Source organism: Vipera berus (genome assembly GCF_964194415.1).
Source record: "Vipera berus genome assembly, chromosome: 7".
Lineage (NCBI taxonomy): Eukaryota > Metazoa > Chordata > Lepidosauria > Squamata > Viperidae > Vipera > Vipera berus.
The window spans coordinates 59,812,666-59,828,124 of record NC_138209.1 but is presented as its reverse complement, the minus strand read 5'-3'; the positions used below and the strand labels follow the sequence as shown (position 1 = coordinate 59,828,124).

At 45.2% G+C, this 15,459-nt stretch overlaps 1 protein-coding gene across 1 annotated transcript in view; it reads left to right on the top strand.

The window, feature by feature from the left end:
• Positions 1-15,459, top strand: part of OTOP1 (otopetrin 1) — a gene marked incomplete at its 3' end in the record, with an annotated part of 39,927 nt that overhangs the window by 6,148 nt on the left and 18,320 nt on the right. Inside the window, exon 3 of the mRNA XM_081332122.1 lies at positions 11,022-11,080. Coding sequence (XP_081188248.1) covers positions 11,022-11,080 — 59 coding nt within the window. The remainder of the gene's footprint in view (positions 1-11,021; positions 11,081-15,459) is intronic.

Here is a 15,459-nt window from a genome sequence, read left to right as displayed (position 1 = left end):
TGCTGTATTGGTGGCATCTGCTTGCATGACAAAACAAGCATTTGGGTTGAAATGCTTCAACACCGGTTCAGTGATGAACAGCTGCTTTAGTTTCTCAAAAGCAGCCTGGCACTCCATTGACCATTTTAAAGGTTGGCTAGGTTTAGACTTACTGTCCCCTTTCATTTTTAACAAGTTCATAATGGTTAGGGCTATTTGGGCATTTAAGGTATGAACTGGTAATAGAAGTTTGCAAACCCCAAGAACCTTTGGAGCTGCTTCCGAGTCTGGGGTGGGGCCAAATCAAGAACTTCCCACACCTTTTTGGGGTCTATTTCTATTCCTTTATGTAGATAGTCATTTTCCCCTGTGAAATTTGCATATGAAAAGTTTAGTATGCAGTTGGGTAGCCTGGAGTTTCTTTAGTACTGCTCACACCAATTTCATGTGCTCTGCCATGGTTTCAGTGTAAATTGCAATGTCATCCAAATACACCAGGACCCAATTGTATAGGTTTTCATACAGGACTTCATTTATGAGTTGACTGAACATGGCAGGGGCACCCTGGAGCCCAAAGGGGAGAAGACGGAATTTGAAGCATCCCAGGGGACAGTTAAATATATTTTTCCATCATCCCCTTCTTTGATTCTCACTCAGTAATAGGCTTCCAATAAATCCAATTTAGTGACAACTTTTCCTTTAGTCAAATGGGCTAACATGTCCTTAGAAGGGGGTAAACATTTTCAATGCAAATGTCATTCATCCCACTATAGTCAATGAATAGATGAATAGAACTCTCTTTCCCCCCCCTAAAAAGTACCAGGGCAGCTACTTGTGGCTTAGCAGGTTGGATGAAACTGCTTTTTAGATTTTTGTCTATGAAAACGTGGAGTTATGTGAGTTCTTTTGGGGTCATCGAATACAGCTTTGGTTTGGGTAATTTTTCTCCAGAGAGGATTTTAATGGAGCAGTTTGTTGGTTGTTGGCGGGAGGAGCTCATCTTTTCACTGAACACTTGTCTCAAGTCACAATATTCCTGGCAGATGTGTGGGTCTGATGGGGACTAGCCCCACATGTCCAGGTGAGGTGGGATAGGCCAGGACCCCTTTAGATGGCTCTTCACTGTCCTGCTGCCTGAACTTTAGAATCTGCTTCCTACAATTCACATCAGGATTCTATTTTAGAAGCCATGTCATGCCTAGGATTAGTGGTCTCTCCATCCCCGGGGTCATGAGAAAACTTAAAGTCTCAGTGTGTACCCCCATTCTCATCACCACAGGTTCAGTGACAAATATTGTGGGGGCTGTTCCTGCCACAGTTCCATCTAGTTGGTGGGAAGCTATAGATACCTTACATTCTCTAAGGTGCAGTCCCAATTTTTCCATCATTCTATGCCTGACCAGGCATCTGGTGCAGCCTGAGTCCAAAAGGGCAGTCAAATCCCCTTTGCTCCCTGAGGAGGCACCTCATGTTCTATGGGGATGGTTATGGAAGGAGCATCCAGACATATCAACGGGTCTTTGTTGATGTCAGTGTTGCTTCCAGTCAGGCACCATGGGGCTTTTGTCAGACCTCCAGCCTCATTCCCAGAGGAGGGGGTGAACTCAATAACCTCTGCTCCCTTTAGTGCCATTTCACAAGCTCTCAGAATCAGGATCCCCATCTTCAGCCTAGCACCTTGCTAGCATACTGCCATCAAAGGGGAAGAGAAGGGGAAGGCATTTGGGGCAGTTCACACCTGTGTATCTAATAGTGGAAAATGGGGAGGGGGAGCTGATGTGAAGAAGACCAGAGCTGTTTGTACCAGTGTCAAGGTTCCGACTAGTGAACCCAACCAAGCAAACACCTCTGAGACTTTTCAGGCTCTTAGTGCAAAACTTTATTCAGTACACCATATTGGCACATATGAAAGTAAAACTGACTCTGACTAGACCCCACCCAAATCACTATGGTAAAAGCATTGACTTCCTCCTACCTCTGGGTCAAGTCATGTTGCTCAATCAAGTTGAAATATATTGTTGTGGGAAAACATTTCTAGAACTGGCCACACACTTGGCAATTGTCCTTGGTTCCTACAGTCTGCTTCCTTAATCTTTGAAGTCTGCATTGCAAACCTCTTCCCTCCCCCTGAGCTTGTTGGCAAGTTGAGAAGCAATGTCCATCACACCAGCAAGACTGGGCTTCGAGACCTGACAGGCGGACCCTCCTAAAAGTTGGGAGAAACCTGGAAAACAATAAACACACTTTAGCCATTCTTTCTTGCTCACTTCCTTATTTCAGAAATCTCTGGTTTCTGCAGATACTTCACATGGAATCTACTGATTAGCTACTCTGCTAGCTATTCTGAGGCTTAATACAGGTTGCTTCTTCTAGTGGGTAGCCTCTCCACTGTACTAGATACTATAACTTCCCTTATGTATCCTAGAATCCAGAATTTGTTTGATTTTGTAATGCCTTTCTCCCTGTACTATTCCGGGTACTTTTTTTTTCAACTAGCCTCAACCTAGATCTTCTGCAATGGAAAACTGGGTGCACTTTACCCAATATTCTAGGAAGTTTCAGTTCTACTGTAACTGGGTTGAACACTTTTACAGATGGGAAAGGTCCTATGTATTTGGTACCTAGTTTCTTCCAGGGGATTCTCAATTTTAGGTATTTGGTAAATAGATACTTTTTTCTCCCATATGAAACATCCCTTGGGCAACCCCTTTCTTGTCAGCCTGTCTCTTCTGACTCTCTGTTGCCTTATCTAGGCCTTTTTTCACATTACTCCAGGTGCTCTTGATGGAATCCACCCACTCAGTCAGTGTTACTGATGAGGTAGGTTCTCTTGGGTATTCTGGCATTGGCACAAACTCCAACCATGTGGTTACCTTAAAAGGGGTGAGCCCCATACTACTATGCAGTATGTTATTGTATGCCACCTCAGCATACAGCAGGAGTTCTGTCTGTTAGACTGTTGATAGTTAACACAGCAATGTAGGTATTGTTCCACCATTGTGTTAGCTCATTCTGTGGCCCCATATGTACTCAGATGAAAAGCTGAGCTGAGACCTTGTGGGGACCCTATCAGTTTTATGAATTCATGCTAAAACGTTGCCATGAATTGAATCCCGTGGTCTGAGATGATGTGTTTGGGCACTCCATGCAGTCGGTAAATACGTTGCAAGAACATCTTGGCCAGCTTCTGGGCTAATGGGAGGCTGGAGCATGCTGTGAAGTGGGCTTGTTTAGAGAACAGACCCACCACTGTCCATATGACTGTGCTCTCCCCACTCTCTGGGAATTCAATTATAAACTCCATGGCTATTACTTTCCAAGGTTGGCCACTTACTGCAGCAATCCTGGACTGTTCCCTGGCCTCCACTTCATGGCTGTACGCACAGCACAGCTTTTCACAGAGCTCTCTCTGTCCTTTTTCGTCCCCAGCCACCAGAATTCTTGTTTAGTCAAGTGCAAAGTCTTCAAGAATCCAAAGTGGCCAGCTTGCTTAGCATTGTGACTCCTCTGTAGAACTTGTAGTCATAGGCTGTCAGGGACATTCAGTTTGCTCCCCTTCCAGGCCAACTCTTCCCTCAACATTAGTTCTCCTGTGTGGGCTCCAAACCATGCATCATTTTGCAACTCCTGTTTCATCTGCTGCATGAATGCATCCCCAGGAAGGGGGGTGTCTTCTTCTTTTCTTGTTGTCTGGTGGTCACCTGTGCCACCAACTACCTAATAATAATAGGATTCATCACTTCCTCTTGGGAACATTTGTATTTGGGCAAGTATGATTGTGTCAGCCAGAAAGTCCCCCCCTGGGATGTACTTCAAAGTGAAATCAAATCAATTGAAGTATTGGGCCCACTGAAATTGTTTTGGGGAGAGTTTGTGTGGGGTCCTTAGAGACTCCAAGTTTTTGTAATCAGTCCAAACTTCAAAGGGGACCATACTCCCTTCCAAAAATTGCCTCTACACCAAGAGGGCTCATCGTATGGTGAAGACTTCCTTCTCCCATACTGCCCATTGCCTTTCAGTTTTGTTTAGCTTTTGAGAAGTGTAAGCGCACAGCTGCAGAGGTCCCTCTCTGTTCTTTTGAAGTAGCACAACCCCACCATAACATCACTGCCATCTATTTGAATTATGGCTCCTCAGGGTTAGGATGCTTTAGGACAGGCTGAGTAGTGAACAGTCTCTTTAAGTTTTTCAAATGCTATTTGGCATTCCATTGTCCAATTCAATGGCTGGGTGGGTCAGGGTCTCCCTCCTTCTGGGCCCATTTTCAAAAGCTCCATGATCAGCAAGGCTAATGTGAAAGATGGGATAAATTGGCAGTAGAAATTTGCAAACCCTAGAAAGCTTTGCAGCTGCTTACAGGTTCAGGGAGCTTGCCATTTCCAGGTCCATTTCCACTCCCTCGCAAGACACCCTATAGCAGGGTTGTCAAAGTCAATTTCATTGAGGGCCGCATCAGCATTGCAGTTGCCCTCAGTGGGCCGAGTGGGTGTGGCCAGGTGGGCGTGTCCTACTGGGTGGGCATGGCCAGATCTACATCGTTTGCATCAAGGGTGCCTATGGGGGCCTGGGCAGGAGTGGGACAGTTCTGAGAGTCTCTGGCAGAAGGATATGGGACCAGGGCAAGTGCCAAGGCATGGTCCAGCCTCACTGTTCCTCTCAGGCCATGTGGGGGGGGGGGCTGGATGGTGGCACGGAGGTCAAATGCCCAGCCCAGCCCTCAAGCACCCTTGGCACTAAGCCCAGCCCCACTTTCCCAAGGGGGTGCCCAGCTGCACTTACCTCCTCCTCAAGGCTGCTGCTGCTGTGCTTGCTCTCCTTAGCCAAGTTGCTTGTGATGGGTACGAGGGCAAAGTCAAGAGAGAGGCCCACTCCCTCTCCATGTGAGGAGACCTGGCTTTGTATCCAAAGCTTCCTTAGCAGTAGGATTGGAGACCCCCCAGGATAGGCTAGGAGGAGGAGGGGGCAAGGGGATGGTGAAAGGGCAGCAGGGCAGGACTTCCCTCAGACCCGTCCTCTCCTTCCTTCCTTCCTTCCTTCCTTCCTTCCTTCCTTCCTTCCTTCCTTCCTTCCTTCCTTCCTTCCTTCCTTCCTTCCTTCCTTGAACAGAGTGGTGGGAAAATATTTGAGATGAGGGAGGGAGAAAAACAGGTGAGAAATGCAGCTGGGGAAGTGTCATCCTTTGTGAGGAATGAAGAAATGCACCATTGCCTGGAAGTGGCCAGCACATGACCTTTGCCTACTTCACATATCTGGCTTGGTGGGCTCTGGGGGAGGGGATGCCATTAGCAGCGTGAGAGTCGTTACCTGCACAATGCTGCCCAGCCCCCAGCCTGCCCAGTTTTGGCAGGCAGCGGGGTGCTCTCCTCACAGTGCCGAGAGGCTGAGCCAGGTGGGACGAATCTGAAGAGAAGTGCAAAACTGCCCAGCCCCTAGCCTGCCCAAAGTAGGCAGGGTCATATGCTGGCCACTTCCAGGTGATGGTGCATTTCTTCATTCCTCACAAAAGGTGATACCTCCCCAGCGTGCACACAGGGGGCAGTACCAATGTGGCACAGGCCAGTCCCTCACTGTTTCCATACCTGCAGCAGGAAGAAAAGTATCCCAGACATCCCTAGGGAAAGAAAGTGGAATATTAGTAATAGGAGATTCAATTCTTAGGGGAAAGAAACTATAGTCTACCAAACAGGCAGTCAGTCTAGGGAAGTATATTGTCTCCCTACAGTTACATTAAAGATGTAACTGAGTACCTTACTAAAATAATCAACCCCACAGATTACTACCCCTTTCTTCTCCTACACATGGGGACCAATGACACAATAATCTAAAAACAATCACAAATAGCTAGGGAAGAAAGTTAAAGAATTAGGAGCACAGGTTGTATTTTTATCTATACTTCCAACAGAAGGCCAACAATCAATGAGGGGGCAAAGGATTTTAGAAATGAACCACTGACTTAAAAACTGATGTCATCAACAGAACTTTGGCTTTCTAGATCATGATCTTCATTACCTACTGACAAGGAATGGAGTGACCCATACAAGAACTGGAATGAATATATTTAAAAAATGATTAGCTCATGTTATCAAAAGGGCTTTAAATTAGAATTGAAGGGGAAGGAGGAGGGCAATCTTCACAACTTTTACAACCTAATTCCAAGCAAAAACTGCTAAATAACCAATCACATTAGGAGGTAGGGAGTAAGGAGAAAGAAGAAATTCAAAAAAGAAAACATAATAAAGCAGAGAGTGATGGAAAGGATGGAAATACCAGTTACAAAGTAGGAGATACAAGAAACATACCCAAGAGCCATAAAGGAGTCAAATGCCTGTACACTAATGCCCAAAGTTTAGGGAACAAACAGAGTGAACTTGAAGTATTAGTACATGAAGGCAAATATGATAGTTTCCATTACTGAAACTTGGTGGGATGAAATTCACGACTAGAATGTACTGATGAGAGGATACAAACTATTCAAAAGAAACAGACCTAACAAAAGAAGAGGTGTAGTTGCATTATGTATAGAAGATCACTACATCTATTCAGAAATACATGAAACCTAGGATGAAAACCTCCTAGAATCCATATGTGTCAATATAAAAAGGGGAAAAAAGTGACATTGCTATAGGTGTATACTACAGGCCACCCAGCCAAGCAGAAGAAGATGAACTCTGCTAATCAATTAACAAATGTATGTAGTAAACATGGCACAGTAGTAATGGGAGACTTTTACTACCCTGATATCAACTGGGAGACAACTTTGCAGCAAGCAGGAGATCAAGCAGATTCCTAACTAACATAGCCGACAACTTTGACATCCAAAAGATAGAGGAGGAAACTAGAGGAAAAGCTATACTGGACATAATTCTTACTAATAGAGAAGAAGTGATAGAGGGAGTTGAAGATGCCAGAACCTTGGGTGAGAGTGACCATGTGATATTGGAATTCAATGTAATGCAAACACAAGCAATAGAATATTATTCAACCAGTGTCTTAAACTTTAAAAGAACTGATTTTAACAAACTCAGAGAGAGCCTAAGAAAAATTCCATGGATAAAAATCCTAAAGGGGAAAACAACTCAAGAAGCCTCAATACCTGGGAAGATTCTGGAAAATATAATCAAGCAATGAATCAGTGAACACCTACAGGCAGAAACAAAGTCATTAACAAAAGCCAACATGGGTCTGTCAAAAACAGTTCATGCCAGATAAATCTTATTGCATTCTTTGACCAGGAGACAAAATTAATGGACCAGAGGAATGTTGTGGATATAATTTACTTGGACTTCAGTAAGCATTTGATAAACTAGGCCATAACCTACTACTTGATAAGATAGAAAAATGTGAGTTAGACAGCACCACCACCAGATGGATTCGTAGCTGGCTGACCAGGCGTACTCAGCATGTGATACCCAACAGAACTGCATCTACATGGAAGGAAGAGTGTAGTGGGTGCTGCAGGGCTCTGTTCTGGGCCCAGTGCTCTTCTTCATCAACAATTTGGATGAGGGGGTAGATGGGGAACTCATCAAATTTGCAGACAACATCAAGCTGGCAGGAATAGCTAACTCTCCAGAAGATAGGCTTAAGATACAGAAAGATCTTGACAGACATGAACATTGGGCACTATCTAACAAAATGAAATTCAATGATGAAAAAAATTAAGGTTCTGTATTTAGGCAAGAAAAACCAAATGCATAGGTATAGTATAGGTGGTACCTTGCTCAATAGTAATAACTGTGAGAGGGATCTCAGAGTCCTAGTGGACAATCACTTAAATATGAGCAAGCAGTGTGCTGCAGCTGCCAAAAAAGCCAACACAGTGCTAGGCTGCAATAGCTGCCAAGAGAATGGGGCGGTGGAGCACTCCGCCGAGAGAATGGGGCGGCTTGCTGTTCTCTCAGCGCAGCAGAGGCTGGATCTCCCAAAAGAAGCCTCTGCTGAGACGAGAGAATGGGGCGGCAAGCCGCCGAGAGAATGGGGTGGTGGAGTGATCCGCCGAGAGAATGGGGCAGCTTGCTGTTCTCTTGGCACGGCGCGGCAGAGGCTGGATCCCCGAAAGAAGTCTCTGCCGAGAGAATGGGTGGCAAGCCTCCACCGCCCCATTCACTCGGCAGAGCGCTCCACCGCCCCATTCTCTCGTTTCAGCGGAGGCTTCTTTCGGGGGATCCAGCCTCTGCTGCCCCCTTCTCTCAGTTGCCTGGGCAGCTGAGAGAAGGGGGTAGCAAAGGCTGGATCCCCCGAAAGAAGTCTCCGCTGAGAGAATGGGCGGCAAGCCTCCACCGCCCCATTCTTTCAGCGGAACGCTCCACTACCCCATTCTCTCGGCGGCTTGCTGCTCCATTCTCTCATCTGGGCTCCATTCTCTCATTTCCACTACTCCATTCTCTCAGCTGGGCTCTGCCGAGATGAGAGAAGGGGGTGAGAGAGGCTGGATCCCCCAAAAGAAGTCTCCACTGAGAGAATGGGCGGCAAGCCTCCACCGCCCCATTCTGTCGGCGGAACGCTCCACTGCCCCATTCTGTCATCTCAGCGGAGACTTCTTTCGGGGGAATCCAGCCTCTGTCACCCCCTTCTCTCAGCTGGGCAGCTGAGAGAAGGGGGCGGCAGAGGCTGGATCCCCCAAAAGAAGTCTCCACCGAGAGAATGGGCGGCAAGCCTCCACCGCCCCATTCTCTCGGCAGAGCGCTCCACCGCCCCATTCTCTCGGCGGAGGCTTGCAGAGGTGGCAGCGGAGCTGCGCACGCAGCTCTCCAAACTGCTGCCACCCGTTTGGAGAGCTGCTGCCTTGTCAAACATGGACGAAGGCAGCAGCTCTCCAAACGGGGTGGTGGAGGTTTGGAGAGCTGCGCACGCAGCTCTCCAACCCGCCATTCTCCAAACCTCCACCGCCCCATTTGGAGAGCTGCTGCCTTCGTCAAACATGGACAAAGGCAGCAGCTCTCCAAACAGGGTGGTGGAGGTTTGGAGAGCTGCGCGCGCAGCTCCCCAAACCTCCGCCACCCCATTCTCTCAATGGGACTTTTTTACTCCCACTTTTTTTCCAGAATGGCAGAGGAGGACTGGGAGCTGCAGGAGACAGCTTAAAGAGCTGCATGTGGCTCCGGAGCCGTGGGTTGCCGACCCGTGGTATAGGACCTCCTGATTGAGCAGGGGGGTTGGACAAGAAGATCTCCAAGGTCCCTTCCGGCTCTGTTCTGATTGGTATCTTACTAGAGACAATTGGATGCAGCTAAACAAGGCCAGATCTGAAGAAAACTCGTGCAAATTGCTACATTGTTCCAAATCTTTAGCCCACACCTCTTTGATCAGTTTGTTAGTGCCCAGTAGGATGGTAGCTGGATGTTTTGAGAACAGGACACATTGAGAAGCAGTTAACATTCCATTCCCAGGTCCTGGGTGAATGAATGAACCTTTATTGTCAAAGTACAACATTGAGATTGGCTGAGCCTCCCTTTGTGCCCAAAAGTCTTTAAAGTGGGCCTGATGTGATTGGTTCACACCTCTGCTTCATGTCTGCACTGGTCTTCCCCCTTTTCCCCCTTTACAACAGTCCCCCTTTCCCTCCCATCCCCCTCCCACTCAGGATTTTGGCAGGCTGCCGCCCAAGTGATGGGGAGGGCAGCCTGACGGACTTTGATTGGCTTGTTTTTCTTGCAATCTATGATATTCTTACTAATCATGTACTAATTCATAATTTAAAGCATCTATTTTATTTCTCTCTTTTCCTGCTCCAGTCTTTACTTCTGGAAAGACATCTGCTTTAGCCTTATCCTTCATGATCTTGTGTGGATTTGCCATTAGCTTCCTCTTTTCAATTTTTATCTATAACTTTTTTTGTATTATATGGAAAGGTAGTTTAATAAAGGAGACAGTTAGGTATTCATTTAGCATATTTATATAGCTGCCATCTACCATTGGAATTCTGGGTGACAGACAATAAAAATATAATACAGGGCTCATTTAAGAAAAACAAATTGCAGTTGTAAAACAAATTATACATTATAAAAATTATAAAAAAGTACCTTATCAAGATATCTCATGCCCAGTTCACATTCCCATACCTGAGAAAGGCCCAATTCTGCTGGCCATTCAGAAAGAGTCATGCCATGCAAATCTTGGAGGGATAGGGGTGTGGAGATTGTTCATAAGGCAGGGGTCTCCTTCTCAAAACTCAGTGTTCAAACAAAGCAGTTTTTCAACACACTTAACTATTATTGATCCAATTAAAATCTACCTTATCTTTCCAAAGTTTTCAAATAACAAACCTCATAACTAAAAGCTGAATTAATTTCTTACACTGCATTGATTAGAATGCATTAGAAGATAGGGGCACTGAATCAAATTTGGTATACATTTAAAAAGGTCGTTACATGATTTTTCCAATTATTTTTATTAAAACCACGACCAATTGAACTTCTATTTCCCTATGCCTGGTATTGAAAAAAATTACCCTCATGCTTAAAATATGAATGGTTAACTAATGGGAACATGGGAAATGGGTCAGGAGTAGAAAGGACACTGGAGCACCGTTGCAGGAAGACTCAAAGTGAGTCTGATCAGATATTAGGTGGTAAGGATTGTGAAACATCAACTATTATTGCATCTGCTGATAGCTATCCAACAGCCCTTTTCAGGGAAACTTGGTTTCTGTTGGATAGGGAGGGCCCCTCAGAATATCTGTCTGTGAACTGAAGAAATGAAGAAAATGACTTGCACATTTTTCTAGATCAGGGCTTTTCAACTTTTTCACCCATTGTACCACTTTTAGGATATGGCAACCCCCGAGTACCACCAGTCGCCTAGTTCCAGCCATCTTTTGCTTAGGCTTGTGCGGTGCAGCCACCAGTTCAGCTCATTCCCCTCCCCCACTACCACTTTTCTAGGATGGTTGCGTACCACCTGCCAGGTGCCAATGTACCACAGGTGGTACCTGTACCACTGGTTGAAAAACCCTGTTCTAGATACTTTTGTTTTTATATATGATTAATTGAGTGCTACTTTTTCCATGGGACCCATCATAATTTATTCACATTTGTTTTCAGGTATATTTTTTATGGTGCCATGCAAAGGATGTTATCCAGTCCTTCAAAACACTGGAGAGGTAAAATGAACACTGTGCAGGGAGTGGGGTAATACAATGTTTTTAATGTTTAACTAGAATGTATCAGTAAGCCTAAGAAATTATGAGTATAACCATTTATTGCAATCAAACAGTAGAAATAATGGTTTGATGTCAATATTAATTTTAATCATTTTTTATGTATGGTTGTAAAAAGTGTCATGTCTTCTAGTTTACTGCTAATCCTAAAGTATTTTTCCCCACCCATAAGCTCTAATGACCACAATGAGCTCCCCTTTCAGTCAGGATTCAGGCTGGGTTACAGTACGAGACAGCATTGATCGCACTTGTGGATGATCTTTGAAGAGCTGGAGATGTGGGTGGTGTGTTCATCCTGGCTCTTCTGGATCTCTCAGCTGCTTTTGCTATCATCAGCCATTTTGCTGGACCAGTCTTGGGGATTAGGCATGTGAGGACACTGTTCTGCCATGGTGTCAGGGCCCACTTCAAAACCTCATCCCAAGAAAGCAGAACTCGTGGAAGCAGTTTCTTCCAAATGGAACTTTTATTAGGAGAAGCTGATAGCAGGCATAATAGGCAGGATTTGAGGGTTTCCTGCTCAGATAAATAGGTTAAAAGAGTCCCAAGCAAACCCCACCCCAATAGTTCATCCAGTCAGTTTGAATGGGTCAATCCTCAGGTGTTAAGTCTGTTGTGGGAAAGAGCTGATAACGCCGGTGCTGTTGTGGGGTCTTCACATCTTCCCCTCTGAAACGGGAGATAAGCCAGATGACAGGAGGCACATTCCTTTCTCATCCCAAGGTAACATCAAGGGAGAGACAGTTCAAAGAGTAAAATGCAGAACAGTGAAAGGTATACATTGTAGCGATAGTGAGAAACAAAGAGGCAGCCTGCAATGTCTTCCCCCCTCCCCTTCTGGAGTATGACAGAACCCAGAGTACTGAAGTAAAAGAAATAGAAGAGTTCCCCTTAATAATATATGGGTTCTGGTAATGGCAGTCAGTGTTGGCAGGGGAGGAGAGGACCAGCCCTAGGCCCCTGTTATCTGGGGTGCCTCAGAGCTTAAGTTTGCCTCTCCTCTTCTTTAATATCCATATGATGCTACTGGGAGAGATTATCTGCTGGCATGTGGTTTGCTATCATCAATATGCTAATGATAGCTAATTATACATTAGTACCCAGAATGGGCAGATACTGCTGTTCAGATCCTGGCTCAGTGTTGGGAGGTTGTGATAGCCTGGATGGGGAGAAACTACAACTTAGTCCCCCCTGTCCCCATCTCCAGTATCAGAATAATTGATATCTCTAACTCTGGACAGGGCAACTGTCAGGTATGCCCGAACTACTGTAGGTCCCTAGGAAAGAAAGACCCTTGACTCCATTTGATAGAGGTTATAGATTCTTTTACTAAAGATTAGTAGTTGAAGTGAAAGCAAGCTAGTTCCCATGGAAACAGAATTTCCCCTTCTCTCTGACCCTCTCCCCTTTGGCCAGTTTGTCTTCATCCAATGGTGTGCTGCATAGGTGTTTTGGAAACTGTTCGAATGTTAGATGCCACTCAGTGCAGTTCTCATTCCTTTCCCAGGCTCCACAGCCTTTAAGAATGGAACGAGCTGGTTCTCACACCTCTGGCTTTGGTCAAATGTGCCACCCCCTCCCTCTTGGCTCATCTCTACTCTTCACATGCCAATTGCCTATTTCCTCTTCCCTCCAGCCCCCTAAAAATTTATGGCAGATGCCAGTAGAGCTTTAAGCTGAAGATGGCAGATCTGACAGTAACACTCCCCTTTAAAGATCTGGTGCACAATTTAGAGGTCCTCTTAGATTCTGGGGCTTGATAAAAGAGCAGGTGGCATCTGTGGCCAAGAAGGTCTTAGCACAAATGTATGCCAACTGCACCCATTCCTGGACCATGAGGTCCAGTGACCTGTAACAGTGACCTGTTACCTCCTGTTTGGTTTACTGCAATGCTGTAAATGGCACTTCCCTTGAAGACATCCAGGAGCTGCATTTAATTTAATTTAATTTAATTTAATTTAATTTATTAATATTTCTATACCGCCCTTCTCCCGACGGACTCAGGGCGGTGTACAGGGCAAGAATAAAACACAAAGCTACAAAAATTAAAAAGTAATTAAATACATGCCCATAAAAAACAATAAATACATTAATAAAACCCCAATAAAATGATAGTAAAACCCCCACCAATCCCCCCTCAGGCCAGGCCGGCTTGTTACAGTTTTGGGTGCCCTGAGTAACGCTACTGCTATGTGAACTGCACTGACTTCCTTTTGCTTCCCAGGTGCATTTCAAGGCTCTACATATCACCTTTTAAACCCTACATGGAACCCTTGTGGGTTCACTGCTCCCTGAGGATACCTGCCCATTTAACTACATTAGACAAGGGGGATGTACTCTAGGTCCCCTTCCTTAATTGTTGCCAACTGGTAGGACCTTGGTGAAGCACCTTTCTAGTGATTGCCCCAGCCCTTTTGAACAGCCTGCCTCACTTGAAATCAGGGGAGATCCTGCCCCTTTTAGCCTTATGGAGGGCTGTGAAGAAAGGGCTCTTTCCCCAAACATAGGGCTAGAGTGGGAGTTGAGCTGTGGGGATGTCTGGTCTGCTGCCATATTGGGGAGGTACCTTTGTTTTTAACTATGTTTTATGGACACTTAGAGTTATTGTATGGGATAGGTAGCCATATATTCATGAAAATAAGTAAAATAAAACAAATAAACTAATAAAATAAAATATAAATGGCAGGGTTTTTTAAAAAGATTATTGGTTGCATCTGCAGATGAATATATATCTGGTCTATATAGTATTAAAATGTGTTAGGTGCTTGCCAGGGTGAATCATGCAACTCTGAATGACCTCCTCTTTATTCTAAAGGGAACTAGGGAAGGTCAAACCTGAGATGTTTTCTCAACTTACATTCCTGGTACGGACTAAGACATGTGTTATCTGAGTGTTGCCTTGGTTGTGGGACTTCCTCCTCTACCTTTTTCTTAACCATCCTTTTCTCATGAAAATTTAACTTTGACATACTGAGGATCATTGCACTCTACTGTTAATTTAATGATATAGGACAAAGGTAGACTGAAAAATAGTATTGGTGTAAGGTCTTACCTCAGCTAGTCCTCCCAAGAAAGCAGAATTCTTGAGACAGACATTATCTCAAAAAGAACTTTTATTGAGAGGTAGTGACAACAAGAAAGCAAAGCAAGATCTAGTATTTTCCTATGTGAAATGTTACATTAAAGTATCCCTTACAGATCCCACCCAAACAGCCAAATGTCTGGTTTGATTTTATCCAATCCTCAGGTGTGAAGTTGTTATGGGAACCAAATTGATAAGTGCAGTTCCGAGGCACCATTCTCAGGGTTTCGGTTTCCTCTCAGCCTCTCGCTGTCCTCTCCTCAGCATGGAGATAAGACAGATGGCCCAGGGCACATTCCTTCTTCCATTTACACCCTGATGCATCAAAGCACATACCAACTTCCACCCTCCCAGCAGAATAGCACAGCCTCCTCCTCCTTCTTCCCAACAGAATGGCAGACCCAAACATAGAAAGAAAAAGCATATAATAAATGAGGGCCTGACAATTGGAATATAGATTGTCTGGTGAGTTAATTTGGAAAGCTTCGCTATATTTCATGTTCCATTTTCATTTATGAAGCTGAAAGGGTCTGACTTATGGGGAAACAAGTTCTGTGGGAAATATGGGTTTGCAGGTCTGAGAAAAAGCCTTTGTTGAATGAATGAACCTTTATTGTCAAAGTACAACCATGTATACATTGAAATTGGCTGAGCCTCCCTTCGTGCCCCCCCCCACCACCACAACTCACAGTGGCAACAAATCCACCATCTTATTACACCATGTGAGCTAATTGCACACAACACAGGCCTCGCAAGTCAATCATACATAAAGTTATTTCCTGTTCAAGAGCCTGACAGCCCATGGATAGAAGTTGTTCTTCAGCTTGTTGGTATGGCTGGCTATACTCCTGTATCTCCTACCCGATGGTAGGAGAGTAAAGAGGTACCGACTAGGGTGTGAGTCGTCCCTGAGAATTTTCCTCACTCTTCCAAGGCAGTGAGCCCTGGCGATGTCATCCAGTGGTGTCAGGGGACAGCCCACAATGTCTTGTGCTGTGCTCTCCACCCTCTGTAATATCTTCCTATCCGCGGCTGTCAGGCCAGCATACCAAACTGCAATACAGTGTGAGAGGATGCTGTGTATAGTAGACCGGTAAAAGAAGGTCATTAGCTGTTGTTCTACCCTGTTCTTCCAGAAGACCCCGAGGAAGTCTCTGTTGGGCCTTTTTGGCCACCTGGGTTGTATTGACTTTCCAGGTAAGATCTTCACAGAGGTAGACTCCCAGGAATTTAAAGGAGG